Source organism: Moschus berezovskii, chromosome 22 (genome assembly GCF_049115385.1).
Source record: "Moschus berezovskii isolate FMDL1 chromosome 22, NW_MosBer_1.0, whole genome shotgun sequence".
Lineage (NCBI taxonomy): Eukaryota > Metazoa > Chordata > Mammalia > Artiodactyla > Moschidae > Moschus > Moschus berezovskii.
In genome coordinates this window covers 18,585,629-18,610,522 of record NC_142481.1, presented here as the reverse complement: position 1 = coordinate 18,610,522, position 24,894 = coordinate 18,585,629, and the positions used below count along the sequence as shown (strand labels likewise).

Here is a 24,894-nt window from a genome sequence, read left to right as displayed (position 1 = left end):
CAGACTATAAACAAGTATTCTTTTCATAGTCTCTTTAGTGCCACGTTTTTTGCATTTTTATACTTTTTGTTGGCAGTTTCACTGTTTAAAATGGCCCCTAAGTATATTGCTGAAGTGCTCTCTAGTGTTCTTAAGTCCAGGAAGGCTGTGATGTACCTAATGGAGAAAATCCATGTGTTTGATGAGCTTGATTAGACATGAGTTATAGTGCTATTGCCTTGAACTGAACTGATAGTGCTATTGCCTGTGAATTCAATGTTAATGAATCAACAATATATGTTAACTAAGGTATCTTTAAATAGAAACATTAAAAAGCAAGGTTATATGTTAATTGGTTGGTGAAAGTGTTTTGACCAGACATTTACAGGATCTTAACTTTGCATGTCTTCTAGGAATACTGATTTCAGTTCAGTTCAGTTCAGTTCAGTCGCTCAGTTGTGTCCGACTCTCCGCGACCCCATGAATCACAGCACGCCAGGCCTCCCTGTCCATCACCAACTCCCGGAGTACACTCAAACTCATGTCCACAGAGTCGGTGATGCCATCCAGCCATCTCATTCTCCGTCGTCCCCTTCTCCTCCCACCCCCAACCTTTCCCAGCATCAGAGTCTTTTCCAGTGAGTCAACTCGTCGCATGAGGTGGCCAAAGTATTGGAGTTTCAGCTTTAGCATCAGTCCCTCCAATGAACACCCAGGATTGATCTCCTTTAGAATGGACTGGTTGGATCTCCTTGCAGTATAAGGGACTCTCAAGAGTCTTCTCCAACACCACAGTTCAAAAGCATCGATTCTTCGGCGATCAGCTTTCTTGACAGTCCAACTCTCACATCCATACATGACCACGGGAAAAACCATTGCCTTGACTAGACGGACCTTGGTTGGCAAAGTAATGTCTCTGCTTTTTAATATACTATGAAGGTTGGTCATAACTTTCCTTCCAAGGAGCAAGCGTCTTTTAATTTCATGGCTGCAATCAGCATCTGCAGTGATTTTGGAGCCCAAAAAAACAAAGTCTGACACTGTTTCCACTGTTTTTCCATCTATTTCCCATGAAGTGATGGGACCAGATGCCATGATCTTTGTTTTCTGAATGTTGAGCTTCAAGCCAACCTTTTCACTCTCCTCTTTCACTTTGATCAAGAGGCTTTTGAGTTCCTCTTCACTTTCTGCCATAAGGGTAGTGTCATCTGCATATCTGAGGTTATTGATATTTCTCCCGGCAATCTTGATTCTGATTTAGTATTTGCTAATTCAGTGTTCATAGCAACTTTACATAACTACACTTGATCTTAGCCAAAAGGTCGAGAAGCGATAACTTTACATAACTACAGAGTCAACTGTATGTGATGAGTTGTTTTTCTTTTGTTGCTTTCAAGAGTCTCTCTTTCGCTTTCAGCATTGGATTATAATGTGTCTAGACTGAATTTTTTTTTTCTTTTTAGTTTATCCTACTTGGAGTTTGTTGAGCTTCATAAATGTATAGATTGATGTGCTTTTTATCAAATTTGAGAAATTTGGGAAATTTATTTCTTTAAATTCAGACTTAAATTGAATAAAGTAGGGAAAACCATTCGACCATTCAGGTATGATCTAAATCAGATTCCTTATGATTATACAATGGAAGTATATACAAATAGATTCAAGGGATTAGATCTGATAGAGTGCCTGAAGAACTATGGACATAGGTTTGTGACATTGTGTACAGGAGGCAGTGATCAAGACCATCCCCAAGAAAAATAAATGCAAAAAGATTGTCTGAGGAGGCCTTACAAATAGCTGAAAAAAGAAGAGAAGCTAAAAGTAAAGGAGAAAGGAAAGAAATACCCATTTGAATGCAGAGTTCCAGAGAATAGCACAGAGAGATAAGAAAGCCTTCCTCAGTGATCAGTGCAAAGAAATAGAAGAAAGCAATAGAATGGGAAAGACAAGAGATATCATAAAGAAAATTAGAGACACCAAGGGAACATTTCATGCAAAAATGGGCACAATAAAGAACAGAAATGGTATGGACCTAACAGAAGCAGAAGATAATAAGAAGAGGTGGCAAGAATACACAGAAGAACTATACAAAAAAGACCGTCGTGACCCAGATAACCATGATGGTGTGATCATCCACCTAGAGCCAGACATCCTGGAATGCGAAGTCAAGTGGGCTTAGGAAGCATCACTACAAAGAAAGCCAGTGGAGGTGATGGAATTCCAGTTGAGCTATTTCAAATCCTGAAAGATGATGCTGTGAAGGAAACTCAGCAGTGGCCACAGGACCAGAGAGGTCAGTTTTCATTCCAATCCCAAACAAAGGCAATGCCAAAGAATATTCAAACTACCACACAGTTGCACTCATCTCACACGCTAGCAAAGTAATGCTCAAAATTCTCCAAGCCAAGCTTCAACAGTATGTGAACTGTGAACTTCCAGATGTTCAAGCTGGATTTAGAAAAGGCAGAGGAACCAGAGATCAAATTGCCAACATCTGTTGGATCATAGAAAAAGCAAGAGTTCCACAAAAACATATGCTTTATTCACTATGCTAAAAAGCCTTTGACTGTGTGGATCACAAAAAACTGTGAAAAATTCTGAAAGAGATGGGAATACCTGACCACGTTACCTCCTTCCTGAGAAATCTGTGTATGCAGGTCAAGAAGTAACAGAACTAACTGGACATGGAACAACAGACTGGTTCCATATCGGGAAAGGAGTACATCAAGGCTATGTATTATCACCATGCTTATTTAACTTATATGCAGAATACATCATGAGAAACACTGGGCTGCATGAAGCACAAGCTGGAATCTAGATTGCCAGGAGAAATACAAATAGCCTCATATATGCAGATTACACCACCCTTATGGCAGAAAGTGAAGAAGAACTAAAGAGCGTCTTGATGAAAGTGAAAGAGGAGAGTGAAAAAGCTGGCTTAAAACTCAACACTCAGAAAACTAAGATCATGGTATCCGCTCCCATCACTTTGTGGCAAATAGATGGGGAAACGATGGAAACAGTGAGAGATTTTATTTTGGGGACTCCAAAATCACTTCAGATAGTGACTGCAGCCATGAAATTAAAAGATGCTTGCTCCTTGGAAGAAAAGCTATGACCAACCTAGACAGCATATTGAAAAGCAGAGCCATTATTTTGCCAACAGAGGTCTGCCTAGTCAAAGCTATGGTTTTTCCAGTAGTCCTGTCTGGATGTGAGAGTTGGACTATAAAGAAAGCTGAGCGCCGAAGAATTGATGCTTTTGAACTGTGGTGTTGGAGAAGACTCCTGAGAGTCCCCTGGACTGCAGGGAGATCAAATCAGTCCATCCTGAAGGAAATCAGTCCTGAATATTCATTGGAAGGACTGATGCTAAAACTGAAACTCCAATACTTTGGCCACCTGATGCGAAGAACTGACTTCTTGGAAAAGACCCTGATGCTGGGAAAGATTGAAGGCAGGAGAAGGGGATGACAGAGGATGAGATGGTTGGATGGCATCACCGACTTGATGGACATGAGTTTGAGCAAGCTCTGGGAGTTGGTGATGGACAGGGAAGCCTGCAGTCCACGGGGTTGCAAAGAGTCAGACACGACTGAACTCCTGAACTGAACTGATTTCTTCAAATACTTTTTTTGTGCCTTTCTCCCTCTCTTCTCCTTCTGTGATGCTGATATGCTTGATGGTGTCCCACAGTCTCTGAGACTTTTTTCTTCCTGTTTCTCAGTCTAGATAATCTCAATTGGTTAATCTTTAGTTTCACTGATTCCTCTTCACATATGCAGTTGAGCCATTAGTTAATTTTTTTATATCAGTTATTGTTTTTTTCAACTCCAGAATTTGTTTGGTTCTGTGTTTTTTTAGTATCTCTTATTAGTATTCTGAATTTTCTGAGACATCCTTCTCATATTTTTCTTTAATTCTTTTTTCCTTTTTAATGATTTTACTATTTTTTTAAACTTGAAGTATAGTTGTGCAATCGTCACCACCACCTAATTCTAGAATGTCTTTATCACCTCAAAAAAAAAAAAAAAGCTGTATTAATTGATAACCACTCCCCATATCCTTCCTCTCCTTAAGTCCTGGCAACTACTGATATACTTTTTTCTGTCTCTTTGCATTTGATTTATATGAATGTTTTGTTTCAGTGGAATCTCACACTATCTGGCCTTCTATTTCTGGCTTCTTTTTCTTACCATAATGTCTTCGAGGTTCAGTCACACTGTAGCATTTATCTGTGTGCTCGGTCACTCAGTTGTGGCCAACTCTTTGCGACCCTATGGACTGTAGCCAGCCAGGGTCCTCTGTCCATGGAATTTTCCAGGCAAGAATACTGGAGTGGGTTGCCATTTCCTTCTCCAAGCATTTATCAATGTTTCATTCATTTTTTGTGGTTGAATAATATACCGTTGTATCCAACCAGTCCATTCTAGAGGAGATCAGTCCTGGGTGTTCATTGGAAGGACTGATGCTAAAGCTGAAACTCCAATACTTTGGCTACCTCATGCAACGAGTTGACTCACTGGAAAAGAGTTTGATGCTAGGAAGGATTGGGGGTGGGAGGAGACGGGGACGACAGAGAATGAGATGGCTGGATGGCATCACCAACTCTGTGGACATGAGTTTGAGTGAACTCCGGGAGTTGGTGATGGACAGGGAGGCCTGGCGTGCTGTGATTCATGGGGTCTCAAAGAGTCGGACACGACTGAGCGACTGAACTGAACTGAACTGATGGCTGTACCACATTTTGTTTATTCATTCATCAGTTGATAGACTTGGGTTGTTCCACATTTGAGCTATTATGAATAATGATGCTATGGAACATTCATCTGTAATTTTTTTTTTTTAATGAACTGATGTTTTTCAGTTTTCTTGGGTATATGCTTAAGAGTAGAATTGCTTGGTCTTAATGGCAACTCTCTGTTTAAGATTTTGAGGCACTGCCTAACTGTTTTTCACAGTTGCAGCATCATTTCACATTCTCACCAGCAATTTAGGAGGGTTCTGGTTTCTTCACATTCTCACCCACACTTACTTTCTGTTTTGTTTTTTGTTTGTTTTTACTGTAGTCACGCTAGCATTTGTGAAGTGATAGCTTACTGTGATTTATTTCTTTTTCCCTAGTGATTATCCATGTTGGGCATCATTTCATTTGGTTATTAGCCAGTTGTATGTTTTTCAAGAAACATCTGTTCATATAGTTTTCCCACATTTTAATCGGTTATTTGACTTTTTTAAAAAAAATTTAAAGTTCTTTTTATATTCTGGATACTAGACCCTTAACAGATACATAATTTTCCATTATTTTTGCCCATGCTGTGGGCTGTGTTTTCACCTTGGTAGTAACCTTTGATGCACAAATGTTTTTAGTTTTGATGAAATCCAGCTTATCTATTTTTTCTTTTATTGTTTGTGTTTTAAGATATCTTGTCCAAGAAACCATTGCCTAATCTAAGATCACAAAAATTTGCACCTATATTTTCTTTTAAGAGCTTTAAAAGTTTTAGTTCTGACATTGAGGTCTTTGTTCCATTTTGAGTTACTTTTTTGTTTATAAGAGAGGGGTTCTTATTTATATATTTTTCTACATGAGGATATCTAGTTGTCCCATCGTCATTTATTGAAAAGACTTCTTTTTTAACGGAATGGTTTTGTGCCCTTGTCTAAAATTAGCTGACCATAGGTGTCTAGGTTTACTCCAAACTCTCACTCACATTCCATTTACATATATGTGTCTTTCCTTATGCTGGTGCTCTGCTGCCTTTATTACTGTAGCTTTACACCTGGGTTTTCAAATTAGGAAGTGTGAGTCCTCTGATGTCTTGTTTTCAGTACTTGGTAGGTTATCTTGTGTCTCTTGCACTTCCATCTGCATTTTAGGGTCAGCTTGCCTATTTCTGTGGAAAAGGTTCAAATTTTGATAGAGACTGCATTGAATTTGCAGATGAATGTGGTGAAGTAGTATATTTTTAAGCATTACCAGTTTCATTTTTGAAAGCATGTAAAGTGGTAAAAAGTTTAGTGTTTATGATGTTTATTAAAAAATTAAGTGAGTGTGTGGGCCTTACTTGACCTTCTTGAATCATCTGGCAGAGGAATGGGGGTGGACTCTCAGAGCCAGGAATACCAGTGTGCAACACACAACAAAGAAAGGTGTTCCTCGGGGCTTTTCAGGACACTCACTGTGGCCAGTTCAAGGTGAGTTTTCTTTCACAGAACACAGTTTCTGTGCGAGCAGCCTTCCATCCTTCAGCACTCCTGCTGAGTGTTTCTGAATTTGTGCAGCCACATTGGTAACAGTGGAACACTTGAGTGGGGATAGATACGATCGCCTTATTGTATGTAGTGAGTTTGAAAAATGAACATTTGGGAACTTATTTCTTACATATAGTTGTTTGACATCTCATTTCTTGAAAAGTTTTTGAGAGTTTTTAAGAGTCAAAATTCTCTTGAACACAGAGCTACGAACAGTGCCAGTTTAGTTGGATTTATATGCTAGCCGGGTTAGGGTTGTACTTTAAGAGTTATGTGTTTATATTCACAACACTTTTCTCATCTCTTGCTCTTAAACCTGTCTACCTTCCTGGGTTCCTAATGGAATTGTAGAATCATAAAGGAAGCATGGTAATTGGCTATAATGAATGAAAAGTGGTTGTTGTTTAGTCACTCGATCGTGTCTGACTCTGTGACCCCTTGGACTGCAGCACGCCAGGCTTCTGTGTCTTCCACTGTCTCCTGGAATTTGCTCAAACTCATGTGCATTGAATCGGTGATGTCATGGTATGACGTATTTATTTTTATCTACCAAAAAAGCAGAGTGGAAAGAAAGAAAATCTAGTTATCAATAAGTTGACCTAGCTATCGGAGAAGGCAATGGCAAGCCACTCCAGTACTCTTGCCTGGAAAATCCCATGGATGGAGGAGCCTGGTAGGCTGCAGTCCGTGGGGTCGCTAAGGGTTGGACATGACTGAGTGACTTCACTTTCACTTTTCACTTTCACACATTGGAGAAGGAAATGGCAACCCACTCCAGTGTTCTTGCCTGGAGAATCCCAGGGACAGGGGAGCCTGGTGGGACACGACTAAAGTGAGTTAGCAGCAGCAGCAGCAGCAGCAGACCTAGCTATATACAGACATCATGTAGACTACATATGTCATTCAGTAAAATATATTTGAACTATTGTTATGTTTGAGAGAGCAGATCGTTAAGGCAAGTGTAAACCTAATTAGCTGTGGAGGGAGAATCACACTGCTTCACTATTGTACGTTCAGAAATGACAACCAGAGATATTTAGACCTTGCTTTTTGCACCTATCCAGAGCCAGGTGTTGTGTAGAAGCCTCCCGAGGGTGTAGGAACTGACATAGCTCCTAGCGTTTCCTTCGATCATCTGGAGGGGAAATTGATTCTGGATGAGGATGAGAAGCATGCTGTCTGCATACCTGCCAGCCACTCACCTCTCCAGGCTCTGTCTTTCTGATGCTGCACTTCGGCCGACCTGGGTATCCTGAACAGACCTAAAGTCATCCTGCTTCAGGGTCTTTGCTTTGGTAGTCCTTTCACCTGATGAGCCCTGGCTATCACTCTTGCACTTATCAAAACCTCTCATACAATCATGGCCTACCTCCTTAAAGTAGAGTAACATTTTCTTCATAACAGCCTTCTTGCTTTCTCAGTCTTTTGCTCATCGCTCCATTTCCCAATCCCCCTTAAGGTTTTGTGAGTGCTGTACTTGTCAACAGTCCTAATCGGGTACTTTCTAATCCTCTTGTGGATTTGTGAGCTCTTTGAGGAAAAAACAAGGGAATGCCAAACACAAACATTACTCCAGGCCCCGCGCGATGTGTCACTTGTCAGCCTGAACTTTGAAGCGGTTTGTGTGGAGTCAAACATTTTTTGTTGTGTTATTTTTGTACTACAACTTGAGGAATTTTCTAACCGTCATCATATCGTAGTTCTACTCTTTTATAAGGTTTCTTATTTGTTTGGAACCCACCTTTGTGGATAGCGTTTCAGGAGTTAATGTTCCAGAATTACTCACTGTCCTATAACTCTCCTAATTCTGTCTTATTTTCCCCCCTCACAGGAAATGACTTAGAAGCCTTACAAATACATCTGTGCATTCTTGCTTCAGACTTTACAACTGAGGGCCAATCCAGTCTGGAAGCACCTCTTACTAATGTTACAAGGAAACCGCTACCTCAGCAAACAAAAGGAAAGAAGACTTATAATAACAAATGCCATTTTTTTTTTGAAAACAAAAACTTGTTTTCAGAAAATATTAAAGGAAATTTGGAAATTTTTGCATTGAGAAGAAGCTTTACAGGTAAATGGATTTGGCAGGCAGGCTCTGTCAAAATTCTGCAGATTTGATCTTCCTTCCTAAGGACTTAGTGTGAAGTGATTCTGTACTGCTTTTTAAATTGCTGTTGATCAGCTTGTGGGTTTTTGGGTTCTAACTTTTCTGGTATATTGAAGATACATTATATTACATTTTTTAAAGTTAAGTTATTTTTCTGCCATTGTAAATACAAGTATCAAAATATTCTTGCAAAGCAGTTCTCAGTAAACATTTTTCTCAGCAACCATATCTTTTTATTAAGAGGGTGGAATGCTAACAATTCTTATATAGCATTTTGGACACTTATTTTTTGTCAGAGGTCCTGCCTCCACTGAAAATATTAACTATATAAACTTCTTGTCCTTTTCACGTCGACATTGGATCACATGGTCACCTGCCTCATGGAAATGCCTTTTTTAAAACTTAGATTTGCAGAACTCCACTATTTTTATACCTAGCCACGGTTTTAGGAAGAAAAAAAATAAGAAATTAGAACCCTAACTCTCTCCCGGTCACTGGGACAGTCCCCTTCCCGCATGTATTGCTGCAGTGCCCAGGACAGTAAAATGGACTACAAGCGGCGCTTCCTGCTTGGCGGGTCCAAGCAGAAGGTACAGCAGCACCAGCAGTACCCAATGCCCGAGCTGGGCCGAGCACTGAGTGCTCCCCTGGCATCTACAGCCACCACTACCCCCCTGGGCAGTCTGACCGCTGCAGGCAGCTGCCACCATGCCATGCCCCACTCCACTCCCATTGCTGACATCCAGCAGGGCATCTCCAAGTACCTGGACGCCCTCAACGTCTTCTGCCGTGCCAGTACTTTCCTCACAGATCTCTTCAGCACTGTGTTCAGGAACTCTCACTACTCCAAGGCAGCCATGCAGCTCAAAGATGTGCAGGAGCATGTCATGGAAGCAGCCAGTCGGCTGACTTCAGCCATCAAGCCCGAGATTGCCAAGATGCTCATGGAACTCAGTGCTGGGGCTGCGAACTTGACAGATCAGAAGGAATTCAGTCTCCAGGACATTGAGGTAGAGTATCTTCTCTGTCATACTTGGGTTGGTAAGTGTGTTCCAGAGGTGAGTGAGAAGGCTGTTTTAGTTTTTTCTCAAATTGCTGAAATGATGGTCTTCATCCTCTTTCCATTGATACTCTGTTCTTGTGAAAAAAAAATTTTTTTTTTGCATGCCAGGTTTTGAATTGCTTTCATTTAAAATTAAGTAGGATAAAAGATTTTTAAACAAACTAGCCTAGATTTTCTTTAAATTTTCAACTTGGAACTTAATTTCCAAATAACAGGCTGTTAAAGTACACTGTGATGTGATGTGATGTGCTAGTCACTTGGTCATGTCCAACTCTTGCGACCCCATGTATTGTAGACTGCCAGGCTCCTCTGTCCGTGGGATCTCCCAGGCAAGATACTGGAGTGGGTTGACATTCCCTTCTCCAGGGGATAAAGTACACAGTAGGGACTGAGAATTCTAAATGTGATTATAAAGATTTATTTGTGAATTGTCATTATATAGACCCGTTGGTTTAATGTAGCAAGGTCTACAGGATAAAGGTATTTTTCCAGTTCTGAATTTACAGTTGTTCACATTAGGATGCATTTGATTCTTATTCAGGACATTTCTTAGGTCTTTAATAGTCAAAATGAAATACTCTCCCTTTTTCAGGGCTCTAGATTATAAAATTGGAATATGAATTTCATTCCGAATAAAATGATGTTTGTCCTTCCTTCATTTAGAAAATAATTGTTAAACTGTCATCTGGTAAGTTCGCCTCACTGCTAGATTTTAAAAATTATTTTTAGTTGCTCGGAGATTTCTTCCGAGTTTGATTTTTCCATGTGTCCTTGTACATTTTAGCAACACATCAGAGGTTAGGTTTCTGGATGCTCGGAGAGAGAATGTTTTTTCAGCATCCCGGGGTTGTATTTGATTTTCAGAAATCACCAGTCTTCTGAACCAAATCTGATGATTGCAGTGGCTGAATAAGCTAATTTATGCTGTTGTGGGTTTGGGGGGAACAGAAGCTAAGCTATTAAGTATTATGACTCACTTTTATTGTGTTTAAAAGACATATTGTGATTTGGAAAGCATTTCCATGAGGAATTTTTTTGTTTTAATTTATTTTTGGCTGTGCTGGGTTTTCGTTGCTGCACAGGTTTTCTCCAGTTGTGGCGAGTGGGGGCTACTCTCTAGTTGCAGTGTGCCGACTTCTCATTGCGGTGTCTTCTCTTGCTGTGGAGCATGGGCTCGAGGTGTGTGGGCTCAGTAGTTGTGGCACGTGGACTCAGTTACCCCATAGCGTGTGAGATCTTTTTGGACCTAGGGATCAAACGCATGTCTCCTGCATTGCAGATTCTTAACCACTGAACCACCAGGGAAGTCCTCCAAGAGAAATTTAAAATTATTTTTGAAAAGACATAATAGTCTTGGTTTAAGTCAGGCATTAGGCATCTTCAGATTTTTTCTGTAGAGGGCAAATAGTAAATTTTAGGCTGCATGGGCCACATTTGTATCTGTCACAAATTCTTTGTTTTTTGGGTTTTTTTAAAATAACCCTTTAAGAATGTGATAACCAGTTTTCCCTTGTAGACTTGTCTATTGGACTGGATTTGGTCTATTGCTGAATCTGCTGGTATAAATGTGTTACGTGTGTAATATCTTCCTTGGGTCATTCTGTTTTGAACCTATCCAAGTATATTTTTTTATTTTCTGATTTTTTTCCTATGGTCATGGCATATATTCAGAGAAAGCATGATTTTGAAGTGTTTTTATAAATGGCTTGTCATAGTTTAGAGTATTTTTTAAAATTACACATGTAAATCATATATAAAGCATATTTTTTAAAAAGAATGTACTTCTCAAAAGAAACTCAAGCAGTAAAATTTAACACTACTGCTCGACTCCCCCATCCCATTCCTTTTCCCAGAAGAGACCACTGTTAACTGGGTTGGTGTGTGCCATTCCAGACTACTGTGTATACATGCACAGATACACAGCTGTGACTTTTGTTTGTTTTATGTGAAGAACCAAGTTCAGCTCCCTGTGTGCTTGATTGCTGGTGGGCAGGGATGTGACAAGAGAGCACTTAGAGACTCTGCCTTCTCTGAAACAACTGAACAGTATTAGGCCCAGACTGTTACAGCTATCATCCTGTAATGGCACAACCATCGTCAGCTTTGTTTAGAATTTCAGGCAATAGTGGTTTGAAAAATGAGGCCAAGGCCTCTTATTTTAACATGAACGTTACTGAGCTCTTCTTCAGGCCATGCCTCCCAAGTGCTGGAGGAGACTAGGCCTCCAGGGCCATTTCCACTCCGACCCAGTAGAGCAAGTGCCCTTGTTGCCCAGGACAGGACAACTAGAGAAGGATGAACGAACCTTGAGGACTTGGAGTTCCGTAATCCACTGGGTGCAGTAGCACTTAGCCGGTCCCTTCTGCTTTTCTGGGACCAGTGTGGACCATTTGGGCTGAGAAAGGGAAGTATTTCTCGTTGTGTTTTGGAATTTTGGCTTGACTTTCCCCATTGAAATGTGATTAGGATAGCTGGAACACTACCATGTTTTTGTGTATAATGGGCTAAACAGCCTTTCAGAGTCTAAACTGGAAACTAAGTGCTGTTGATGGGTTTTAAAATCAATGCTTGTATTCTGGGTTTCAAACTGCTGACTTATAAGTAAATCCTAAAATGTGATTGCCAAATGTAGGGCTGTAGACTTAACATTTTGCTCTTTCCACAGAACAGTATTTGTTGTTTCTGGAATTTATGTACTGCCGTGGTCCCTCTCTCTCAGGATATTCACCAATTCAGATGGAATAGTTAGGCATTTTTTTCTCCTGTGTTGGCTTTTAAAGATTTTATCAGCAAGGCCCAGAGACGCTCTTTAACATTCATCCTTGGGGAAAGAATCTGTGGTCTAACATCGATGAACTTGACTGACTAGGCAAAGACCTGTGCTTGGCAGCTGAGCCTAGGACTGTGGTTGAAGAAAGCCCTGAATTCAGTTTTCAAATGCTTGACCATTTTAAACCTGAGATAGAGTACTAGTTCCACTGTCACACCCCTCGAGGGGGCGAAAAAACATGCTTCTGATGCTCCCTGAATTAAAGTCAGGTTTGGGATATGCTCACTGATTGACAGACCCTGCAGCCTATGTCTAGGAACTGCAGTTGCTGACTGTGTGCTCTGGGGCAGGCAGGGTGTACATGAGTCCTGTCCTGTTTGTATTCATTAGTGACTGTGCCCCTTATATCAAGTGGTTCACCCTCATAATCTCACTGTTAGAGATGTAAGTTGTGAGTATTAACCGGTGCTCATGACATTGCTTATTATGGGGCATGGAATCAGAAAATGTGGGTTTAGAAAATGACTCTGCTTCTTATTATCTGTGTGATGTTGAGCAAATCTAACATCGCTAAGCCTCAGTTTGCCCATCTGTAAAATGGAATTACCACCCACCTTCACAAGAGTTCTTGTGAAGATCAGAAGCAATTAGTGTGTGCAATACTGTACCCAGTTAGTTGTCATCCCATGTTATTATTGCTTCCATGGCCTGAAAGGTACTATTAGCCCTTAGTACAGAGCACAATTATGTACAGGGCCAGCATCAGAGAGGAATGTACAGCAGGTTGTTCTCACCAGAATGCTTTTAGGTGGAAAAAGTTGCCACTTCAAGGACATTTACTCTACTCCTTTCTTTCCTGGTTCCTTAGGCAGGCCACCTCCCTTTCCCTTCTGCGTTATTGTCTCTTTGGGTCTTATAAGATGGCAACAGTATTACCTTGCTTGATGTAAAAACTGTCAGGATCTTTTCAGAATAAAAGCCCTTAGGGACCTCTTCTACCAGTAGTCACTGCTCTGTTACCTTGTAACTAGAATTCCCAGGTGGCGCAGAGGTAAAGAACCCACTTTGTCAGTGCAGGAGACGCAAGAGATGCAGGTTCGATCCCTGGGTCGGGAAGATCAAGAGATGCAGGTTCGATCCCTGGGTCGGGAAGATCCCCTGGAGTAGGAAAGGGCTACCCACTCCAGTTTTCTTGCCTGGAAAATTCCATTAACAGAGGAGCCTGTTGGGCTACAGTCCATGGGGTTGCAAAACAGTCAGACATGACTGAGCAACTGATCATGCATAGAATGGGGATACTCAGGGAAGGGAATGGAGAATGATGTGGGACATTTGCAGTAGCTAGGAATTTTTGAACAAGCCAGTTGACAGTCCAGGTGGGATTTTCCCCCCTCTGGATTTATAGAAAATGTAAAGTTTACTTTGTATATGAACTGGAATGTTATCTAAAATGAGAAATATGATCTTAATCAGGTGCTCCGTGGGGATTCCTTTGTGTAAGTCTTAAACTATCAGTCCAGCCAAAATGAATTCAGGAAAAATATGGTTTCCCACGTTGAATTTGTTCATCATATAAAGCTTTGCCATCCCACAGCATTTTTTACAGGGAGACCACATGAGACCTGCTGTCTCTATCTTTTCAAGTCTAGGGGCAACTCCATTGGTGTGTTAATTCCAGTGTTCCTGTTAAAGGCCAGGCTACATGAGTTGAGTGGCTGTGAGTTCTCTTTGGTTTTGTCTACCTCAGTTTTATTTGTCCTAAAAATCTGGTATCCTGATACTGAGCCTTAGACTCATTTGCAAGCAAAACACGTAGTTCATATTAAAGAAGTATAGGCAGTCCCCTACCTAGGTTTTCTATCTATTAGAAAGTCACAAATGTTAACTTCTTTTTACAAACATCTGTCACTCATTTTAAATGAAATTACTTTTTCAGTGCAAATATGTAAGTGAAAGAATGAAACTAACTTGTAGTTCATGTGTTCATTACACAGATGTATATTGCACACTTTGTTTGTGCCAGGCACAGAGGAAGCAGCGGCGAACAAGACAGAAGTGCCTCCTTTCATGCAGATAGAGGAGGACTGTGATCTTAGATACTTGGTTAGAAAAGGCATCAGTGAGAATGTGATATTTGAGAAAGAAACGGGGGGAGATGAAGAAGCAGGCCTTGATGATAGCCAGGAAAAGAGGGTTCTGGAGAGAGGGAACAAAGCTCCTGAGGCAGGAGAAAACCTGAGTGTGTGAAGAGCAGTGAGGGTCTGTTGTGGCTGCAACAGTGAATGAAACGGACGTGAGGGGTGAGGTCAGACAGGTAAAGAGGTCATCCTCTGCAGGGAGGATGAGGGGAGGGCAGCAAGACAAAGTGATGACACCTCTCCCCTTGCTTTCTTCACCACTTGGGAGCTCTGGGGCTCTGGTTTCACGTTGGAGCCTCAGTATTTATACGGGGTTCCCAAGAGTTGTATGCCTTTAAAGGGACTCATTTTATATCTTCCAGCATTTTTAGTGACTTTCCAAGTACAGTGTCCCTCAACATCTGCAGGGGATTGGTTCTAGAACCCCCTGTACGGAAATATGAAGATTCTCAAGTCCCTTATATGAAATGGCATAATATTTATACAGAATCTACACATATTCCCATGTGTAATTTAAATAATCTCTAGATTATTTTAAAACTTAATACAATTTAAATGCAGTGTTAATAGTTGTTAAATTCAGTGTAAATGCTATCTAATAGTTGCCTGCATAGCAGATTCAAGTTTTGTTTTTTGAAACTTTCTGGAATATTTTCCCCTGAATATTTTTGACCTGTAGTTAGTTGAATCTGCACACATGGAACTTGCAAATCAGAGGGCCCCTGTATCACCATACTATTAGTAGACTTTAAATCAAATCTTTATGTAATTGCACCTTGGCTTTCAGTTCTGTGCATTGACAGATATCTTTTCTATACTGTGTACCTGTGAATCTGTTTGAAATAATTTATTTGTGAGCACTGACCGACTCTTAAGGACCTTAATTCAGGCATTTTAACATTTATTTTGGATAGATGTATGCCAGAAATGCTGCCAAGCAACAGTAATGGAAAATATTAGAAGCTAGTTTCAAAATGTGATTTTCATTAACCCTAATGGAATTAAATTTGCATAGTGTTTTTTTTTTCTTTTTTTTTTAGCCTAAAGGTAAAATTCAGTGTTACTACTTTATTGTTTCGGCTAGTTGACCTTCCATAACAGATTATGGAGTAAATGTTTCCTAACTATATGTGCCAAATGAAAATTCAAATTGCTGGTATTAATCAGAAACTCAAATTCATTTAAAAAAAATGTATATAAATCCAGTTTTCAGGCTGTTACTTTCTGTCACTCTTCTTGGCTGTTCTTTTAACCAACTGAATCTGTTACCTAAATTGTCTTCAGATTTTAACTATTAGAAGAAGCTGTAATTAATTAGGCAGTTGAAATTTGGGTGATTGTGCAAAATTTCATTGTGAACAACAAATAAGATTTACTGCCTGCCCAGCCTATCTTTATGGGTAGAAGCCAATGGGGCCAGAGGGTATCAGCCACTCTGGAGGGACTTGACCCTTTGACTTTGATTTGTTAAGAAGTGCTGTGCACAAAAGAGACACAGATGTAAAGAACAGTGTTTTGGACTCTGTGGGAGAAGGTGAGGGTGGGATGATCTGAGAGAATAGCATTGAAACATGTCTATTACCATATGTGAATCAGATCGCCAGTCCAGGTTCGATGCACGAGACAGGGTGCTCAGGGCCGGTGCACTGGGATGACCCTGAATGATGGGATGGGGAGGGAGGTGGGAGGGGGGTTCAGGATGGGGAGCACATGTACATTCATGGCTGATTCATGTGAATGTATGGCAAAAACCACCACAATATTGTAGTTAGCCTCCAATTAAAAAAAAAAAACAACTCAGTGCCAACAAGAATAAATAAAAGGATGGAAAAAGATGAAAAAAGAAAAGAAGTGCTGTGCAGTCCACTCATTATTCTGAAAATTGCTAATTAAAAGGAGAAAAATGAGGAATTAAGCAAATTTCCTGCTTCTCCACTACAGACTTTTTTTCAGGGTAACCAAATATAGCCCTAGTGGATGAGGGAAGTTTTCTTCTATTTAGAAGACTCTCAGTACTCTCCTGTGTAGAAAAGATGATACGATTAGAAAACTCACCATTTTGCAGACCATAATGAATTAATTGACTCAGGTGGTGGTGGTCAGCAATGGAGGATAAAATCATTTGATGAAAGGCTGCTGGAGAGGAATCAGGCTTTTCTCAGCCAAATCCACTGGTCAACCTCAGCATTGCTGAGACAACCATGTGATTGTGTCTCCTGATAAGAACTATACAGCACTCCCATAATGCAGTCTTGTACGTATCCCTCTTTCTGCCATATCCTTGGGTGGGGAGGAACCTGAAATAATCTAATCAAGCCTCTAGAAGGATTTACCACTCTACAGGAAATGTGGGGTGTGGTGGAACAAGTTATATAACACCATAAGGGAGCAGTCACAATCAGACAAATCCAGAAAGTGGCATATTCTATAGGCAGTTGACCTGATTTGTTCAGCAAGTCTAGTAGCATGAAGAAAAATTCAGTAGAGAGTGAAGAGATACAAATTAAAAGAGAATTGAGATAAAACAACCAAATAAAATGAGTTTTTTGGAGTTGAAATTCAAACCAAAAATAAATGACTTTTTTTTTTGGCTACACCACATAGCTGATGGGATTTTAGTTCCTTGACCCCGGGTCCTCAGCAGTGAAAGAGTGGAGTCCTAAGGACTGGAACACCAGGAAATTCCCCCCAAAAAGACATTTTTTAAAGATAAGTTGGGAACTTTGAACATGTATTGGGTCCTGGTTGATTGGGATTTGCTCCAAAACATTCCAGCAGAATAAGGTAGAGTTGGGGAGAAGGATGAAAAAAACATGGCAAAAGGTTTTAATTGTTGAAGCTTTTTGATGGGTACATGGGGTTGTTATACTCTGTTTTTGTGTATGGTTAGATATCTTCCAAGTTTAAAAAAGAGAGAAACTTAAGACCACATGACAGGAGTAATGTATCAGGAACACTCAATAAATAATTCCATTTCATGGAGTGATTTGTTCATATGAAGTGGTCTTCTAACAGAAACGGAAGTATTTAGGAAAATTCCTGTGTTCTGTCTACTCACAGAATACTCCTCTGGCACTCTGGTCCTAAGTTTGTTGTTGGGGGGGTTTTCCTATACAAAGCAATTTGGGATCAGTTCTAACACGTTTATATATATATATATATATAAATATAAATATATAAAGAAAGAAATATATATATCTATTTCTTTATTCATTTGGTTTTTTTTTTTGTAATTAATTTATTTTTTATTGGAGGCAAATTATTTTACAATATTATATTGGTTGGTTTTGCCATACATTGACATGAATTCGCCCCGGGTTTACATAAAAAAAAAATAAAGAAAGAAATAGATATATATATTTCTTTCTTTATTCATTTGGCTGCACTGGGTCTTAGTTGCCGCACTTGGAATCTTCGATCTTCACTGCAGCCTGTGGAATCTCTTTTAGTTGCAGCATGCAAACTCTTAGTTGCGGGCATGTGGGATCTAGTTCTCTGACCAGGGATCGAACCTGGGACCTTTGCATTGGGAGCACAAAGTTTTAGCCACCAAACCACCAGGGAAGCCCCAGTTATAACACTTTTTCCTGGAGTTAGCATCAGATCCCACAGTTAATGCCTCAGTCCCACAGGATTCCTCCTACCCCCTCACTTAGATACCAGTTACAAGTCCAGGGTGTTACCTGTTTCTTAACAACTGGTTCTAAATCAAAAGATTCATATGACCCCCTTCCACCGATTTGATTAATTTGTTATAACAGCTCATAGAACTCAGAAAAAAACATTTCTGAGAAATGTTTTTTCATCTCAGAAAAAAACTCACTCATTTATAAAAGGATGTAACTTAGAAACAGCAAGATGAAAGATATGCATAAGGCAAAGTTTGTGGTAAGTGGTGTGAGCTTCCATGCCATTTCCAGGCCTGCTACCCTCCCAGCACCTGTACATGGTCTTTATCCCAGAATCTTTCTGAACCCCATCCTTTGGGCATTTCTGAACCTTCATTTCACAGGTGTGGTTGATTCAGTTTTGGTTGTTGGTGACTGATTCTCTCTCCAGCCTCTTCCCTTCTCCGGCCTCTTCCCTTCTCCAGAGGGGTTGGGCTGAAAGTTTCAAACTTGGTTCCCCTGGCAACCAGCCCCTATCCTTAGGGACTTTCCAAAAGTCACCTCGTTAACACAAACTCAGGTATGGTTGAAAGATGCTTGTTATGAATAACAAAAGATGCTTTCTCTCTCTTGTCACTTAGAAAATTCCAAGGGTTTTAGGAGCTTTGTGCCAGGAACCATGGAAAAAGACCAAAATGCGTATTTATTATTAATCGCAATATCACAGAGAGTATTATTGAGTAAGGTATAGCGATGAGAAAAAAAGGCAAGTGCTTTTCAGAAAAAAATGAAATAAAAGTGAATCAAGGAAGAAAATGATGAGAATAAAGAAAAGATACCTCTGAAGGCAGGACCCCAGCAGCAGGTAGGAGTTGAGGAAAGAATGCTGTGCTTGCAGTTTTGGTGACTAAAATGGCAGTGTTGCTTTCTTTTAGGATAATATAATTTAATATTTCATAGTTACTAAAAAGATAAGATGGCAGAGGAATAGCTCGGGGGGACCACTTTCTCCCCCACAAATTCATCAAAAGATCATTTGAATGCTGAACAACTTCCACAAAACAACTTCTGAACACTGGCAGAGGACACCATGCATCCAGAAAGGCAGCCAGCCCATTCTCCGAAAGGAGGTAGGACAAAATATAAAAGACAAAAAGAGAGACAAAAGAGTTCGGGACAAAGTCCTGTCCTGGGGAGGGAATGGTGTAGGAGGAGAAGTTTCCACACAGTAGGAAACCCTCTCACAGGCGGGACTGTGGGGAGTTTTGGAATCTCAGAAGCCGGAAAGGCTCTAACCTAACAACCCAACGAGCAGCCTGGCCAGCTCACAGAACAAAAGGTTGAACGAATATCAGAGGGCTAGCTGTGTACCAGCCCCTCCCTGCCTGGAGACAGAGAGGCAGGCTTGTGACAGCCAGAGCTGGAAAGCAGGGGGCTGCCACAGTCTCAACCCCGGAGATACATCTTCCGCCAGGAGGTTCGTGAGATCAGCTCTCTAGAGGAGACGTGGTGTACCCGGGAAACCAAGTGGCCAGGACCAGGGAGGTGATTAAGAAGCATGGCTCACCTGGGACAGTACGCTTGACAACCATCTGGTCACCTGAGCTGCTTAGATCTGGGAAGGGTGCAGAACACACGCCCAGCCCACAGAGACTGAGCCAGAACTGTGTCTGAGTGTCTCCTGTGGAGGTACAGGTACCTTTTGAAGGTCATCATTATCTTCATTACCTCCACCATAGTTTGGCTTCAGGTCAAGCAACAGGGAGGGAGCACAGCCCCTTCCTCCTGCTCTCCCATCAGGAAGAGCAGTGGCCTGCCGCAGGGGCTCTGGGTGCACCAGACCTGGATATGGTATAAGCCATCTTGGAGGAGGTTGCCATTAACTCCACCATAGAACCACCAGAAATTCCGCAGGACTGGGGAAACAGACTCTTGGAGGGCACAATCAAAACCTTGTGTGCACGAGGATCCAGGAAAAAGGAGCAGTGACCCCACAATAAACTGACCCAGACATGCCCATGAGTGTCCAAGAATCTCCGGTGGAAGCGTGGGTTGGTGGTGGCCTGCTGCAGGGCCGGAGGCACTGAGTGTAGCAGGGCATGCTGGGACCTTTGAAGGTCATCATTATCTTCATTACCTCCACCGTCATTTTTAAGATTGCATCCAAGTACTGCATTTCGGACTCTTTTGTTGACCATGATGGCTACTCCATTTCTTCTAAGGGATTCCTGCCCACAGTAGTAGATATAATGGTCGTCTGAGTTAAATTCACCCATTCCAGTCCATTTTAATTCACTGATTCCTAGAATGTCAACGTTCACTCTTGCCATCTCCTGTTTGACCACTTCCAATTTGCCTTGATTCATGGACCTAACATTCCAGGTTCCTATGCAATACTGCTCTTTACAGCACCGGACCTTGCTTCTATCACTGGTCACATCCACAACTGGGTATTGGTTTTGCTTTTGCTCCATCCCTTTATTCCTTCTATAGTTATTTCTCCACTGAGCTCCAGTAGCATACTGGGCACCTACTGACCTGGGGAATTCCTCATTCAGTATGGATGTGAGAGTTGGACTGTTAAGAAGGCTGACCGCCGAAGAATCGATGCTTTTGAACTGTGGTGTTGGAGAAGACTCTTGAGAGTCCCTTATACTGCAAGGAGATCCAACCAGTCCATTCTAGAGGAGATCAATCCTGGATGTTCATTGGAAGGACTGATGCTAAAGCTGAAACTGCAATACTTTGGCCACCTCATGTGACGAGTTGACTCACTGGAAAAGACTTTGATGCTGGGAAAGGTTGGGGGCGGGAGGAGAAGGGGACGACGGAGAATGAGATGGCTGGATGGCATCACCGACTCTGTGGACATGAGTTTGAGTGAACTCCGGGAGTTGGTGATGGACAGGGAGGCCTGGCGTGCTGTGATTCATGGGGTCGCGGAGAGTCGGACACGACTGAGCGACTGAACTGAACTGAACTGAACCTCCACCGTAGTTTGGCCTCAGGTCAAGCAACAGGGAGGGAACACAGCCCCGCCCATCAACAGAAAATTGGATAAAAGATTTACTGAACATGGCCCTGCCCATCAGAACAAGACCCAGTTTCACCCTCAGTCAGTCTCGCCCATCAGGAAGTCTCTTATCCTTATCCATCAGAGAGCAGACAGAATGAAAACCACAATCACAGAAAACTAACCAAACTGATCATGTGGACCACAGCCTTGTCTAACTCAATATAACTATGAGCCATGCCATGTAAGACCACCCAAGATGGATGGGTTATGGACAGGTCACGTTTCTGACAAAACGTGGTCCACTGGAGAAAGGAATGGCAAACCACTTCAGTATTTGAGAACCCCATGAACAGTATGAAAAAGCAAAAAGGTATGACATTGAAAGATGAACTCATCAGGTTGGTAGATGCCCAATATGCTACTGGAGAAAGAATGGAGAAATAACTCCAGAAAGAATGAAGAGACAGAGCCAAAGCAAAAACAACACCTAGTTGTGGATGTGACGGTGATGGAAGTAAAGTCCAGTGCTGTAAAGAGCAATATTGCATAGGAACCTGGAATGTTAGGTCCATGTGTCAAGGCAAATTGGAAGTGGTCAAACAGGAGATGGCAAGAGTGAACCTTGACATTTTAGGAATCAGTGAACTAAAATGGCCAGGAATGGGTGAATTTAACTCAGATGACCATTATTTATATCTACTATTGTGGGCAAGAATCCCTTAGAAGAAATGGAGTAGCCATCATAGTCAACAAAACAGTCGAAAAAGCAGTACTTGGATGCAATCTCAAAAACGATAGAATGATCTCTGTTCATTTCCAAGGCAGACCATTCAATATTACAGTAATCCAAGTCTATGCCCCAACCAGTAATGCTGAAGAAGCTGAAGTTGAACGGTTCTATGAAGACCTGCAAGACCTTCTAGAAATAACACCCAAAAAAGATGTCTTTCTCATCATAGGGGACTGGAATGCAAAAGTAGGAAGTAAAGAAACACCTGGAGTAACAGGCAAATTTGGCCTTGGAGTACAGAGTGAAGCAGGGCAAAGGCTAATAGAGTTCTGCCAAGAGAATGCATTGGTCATAGCAAATACCCTCTTCCAACAACACAAGAGACGACTCTACAAATGGACATCACCAGATGGTCAATACCGAAATCAGATTGATTATATTCTTTGCAGCCAAAGATGGAGAAGCTCTATATAGTCAGGAGAAACAAGACCAGACTCGGGGCTGACTGTGGCTCAGATCATGAACTCCTTATTGCCAAATTCAGACTTAAATTGACGAAAGTAGGAAAAACAACTAGACCATTCAGGTATGACCTAAATCAAATCCCTTATGATTATACAGTGAAAATGAGAAATAGATTCAAGGGATTAGAACTGATGGAGTGCCTGAAGAACTCTGGATGGAGGTTTGTGACATCGTACAGGAGGCAGTGATCAACACCATCCCCAAGAAAAATAAACGCTAAAAGGTAAAATGGTTGTCTGAGGAGGCCTTACAAATAGCTGTGAAAAGAAGAGAAGTGAAAGGCAAAGGAGAAAAGGAAAGATAAACCCATTTGAATGCAGAGTTCCAGAGAATAGCACGGAGAGATAAGAAAGCCTTCCTCAGTGATCAGTGCAAAGAAATAGAGGAAAACAATAGAATGGGAAAGACTAGAGATCTCTTCAAGAAAATTAGAGACACCAAGGGAACATTTCATGCAAAGATGGGCACAATAAAGGACAGAAATGGTGTGGACCTAACAGAAGCAGAAGATATTAAGAAGAGGTGGCAATTATACACAGAAGAACTATACAAAAAAGACCGTCATTACCCAGATAACCGCGATGGTGTGATCACCCACCTAGAGCCAGACATCCTGGAGTGCGAAGTCAAGTGGGCCTTAGGAAGCATCACTACAAAGAAAACCAGTGGAGGTGATGGAATTCCAGTTGAGCTACTTGAGATCCTAAAAGATGATGTTGTGAAAGTGCTGCACTGATTGTGCCAGCAAATTTGGAAAACTGAGCTGTGGCCACAGGACCGGAAAGGTTAGTTTTCATTCTATGCCAAAGAAACGCAATGCCAAAGAATATTCAAACTACCGCACAATTGCATTCATCACACGCTGGTGAAGTCATACTCAAAATTCTCCAAGCCAGGCTTCAACAGTATGTGAACTGTGAACTTCCAGATGTTCAAACTGGATTTAGAAAAGGCAGAGGAACCAGAGATCAAATTGCCAACATCCTCTGGATCATAGAAAAAGCAAGAGAGTTTCAGAAAAACATCTACTTCTGCTTTATTGACTACACCAAAGCCTTTGACTGTGTGGGTCACAATAAACTGTGGAAAATTGTTCAAGAGATGAGAATACCAGACCACCTGACCTGCTTCTTGAGAAATCTGTATGGAGGTCAGGAAGCAACAGTTAGAACTGGATATGGAATAACAGACTGGTTCCAAATTGGGAAAGGAGTACATCAAGGCTGTATATTGTCACCCTGCTTATTTAACTTATATGTAGAGTACATCATGAGAAACACTGGGCTGGATGTAGCAAAAGCTGGAATAAAGATTGCCGAGAGAAATATCAATACCTTAGATATGCAGAATACACCACCCTTGTGGCAGAAAGTGAAGAACAACTAAAGATACTCTTGATGAAAATGAAAGGAGGGTGAAAACGTTGGCCTAAAGCTCAACATTCAGAAAACTAAGATCATGGCATCTGATCCTATAACTTCATGGCAAATAAATGGGGGAACAGTGGAAACAGTGACAGACTTTATTTTGGGGGGCTTCAAGATCACTGCAGATCAAGACTGTAGCCATGAAATTAAAAGATGCTTGTTCCTTGGAAGAAATGCTTTGACCAACCTGGACAGCATAGTAAAAAGCAGTGACATTACTTTGCCAACAGAGGCCATCTAGTCAAAACTATGGTTTTTTCCAGTAGTCATGTATGGGTGTGAGAGTTGGACTATAAAGAAAGCTGAGCGCCGAAGAATTGATGCTTTTGAACTGTGGTGTTGGAGAAGACTCTTGAGAGTCCCTTGTACCGCGAGGAGATCCAACCATTCCATCCTAAAGGAGATCATTCCTGAATATTCTTTGGAAGGACTGATGCTGAAGCTGAAACTCCAATACCTTGGCCACCTGTTGTGAAGAACTGACTCATTTGAAAAGTCCCTGATGCTGGGAAAGATTGAAGGCAGGAGGAGAAGGGGACCTACAGAGGATGAGATGGTTGGATGGCATCACTGACTCAATGGACATGAGTTTGAGTAAATTTTGGGATTTTATGATTGACAGGGAGGCTTGGTGTGCTGCAGTCCATGGGGTCACAAAGAACACGACTGAGAGTTTGAAGTGAACTGAAATTAGTACTAGTCATGTTCCCATTTTATTGATGAGATGGGTGTGGAGAGGTTAAACAACTTTTTAAAAGTCTCATGGCAGATTCAGTCAGACTTTAGACACAGACAGTCTGATTGTGTGGAGTACAAATTCTTGACTGTAGCTCTGTACTGCCTCTGAGCAAAACAATGGATTGACCCCATGAACTGAAGAAAGTTAGCTCTCTGTCTCTCTGGTCATAACTGGATACAGGGCTGCTACACAGTGCTGAACAGACCCGGACTGTCTCCATGCCAGAGTTGCCCACACCTGTTCTCTCCCAGGTTCTGACAAAAGTTCTGGAACTCAATCTGATTGGGTTGACTTGGGTCACTTGCCCGTCCTTGGGCCTTGTGGGCAGAAAGGTTAAACTAACACACTGACTGGTCAGGCCTGCCTGCCTATGTGCCCACTTTTGGTGCTGGGGTACCTCCAGGCTAAGAGCTCAAGGGGATCAGTTCCCTGATGGCTGCTTCCAAAGCCACAGGACTAAATCTTGGAGAGGCCACACTGCAAGTTCCAGGTGGAGCATGTCAGAGGATGTGATGGGGAACATATTTATGACCCTGG

At 41.5% G+C, this 24,894-nt stretch overlaps 1 protein-coding gene across 3 annotated transcripts in view; it reads left to right on the top strand.

Moving 5' to 3' along the window:
• GARRE1 (granule associated Rac and RHOG effector 1) overlaps positions 1-24,894 on the top strand; it is an 89,018-nt gene that overhangs the window by 24,351 nt on the left and 39,773 nt on the right. For 2 of the 3 annotated variants that reach the window (XM_055412297.2, XM_055412296.2), the window contains exon 2: positions 8,066-9,351. In XM_055412297.2, coding sequence (XP_055268272.2) covers positions 8,857-9,351 — 495 coding nt within the window. In that variant the 5' untranslated portion in view covers positions 8,066-8,856. Of the gene's footprint in view, positions 1-675; positions 9,352-24,894 lie in introns of those variants that run through there. The other variant, XM_055412295.2, reaches the window with a different exon arrangement.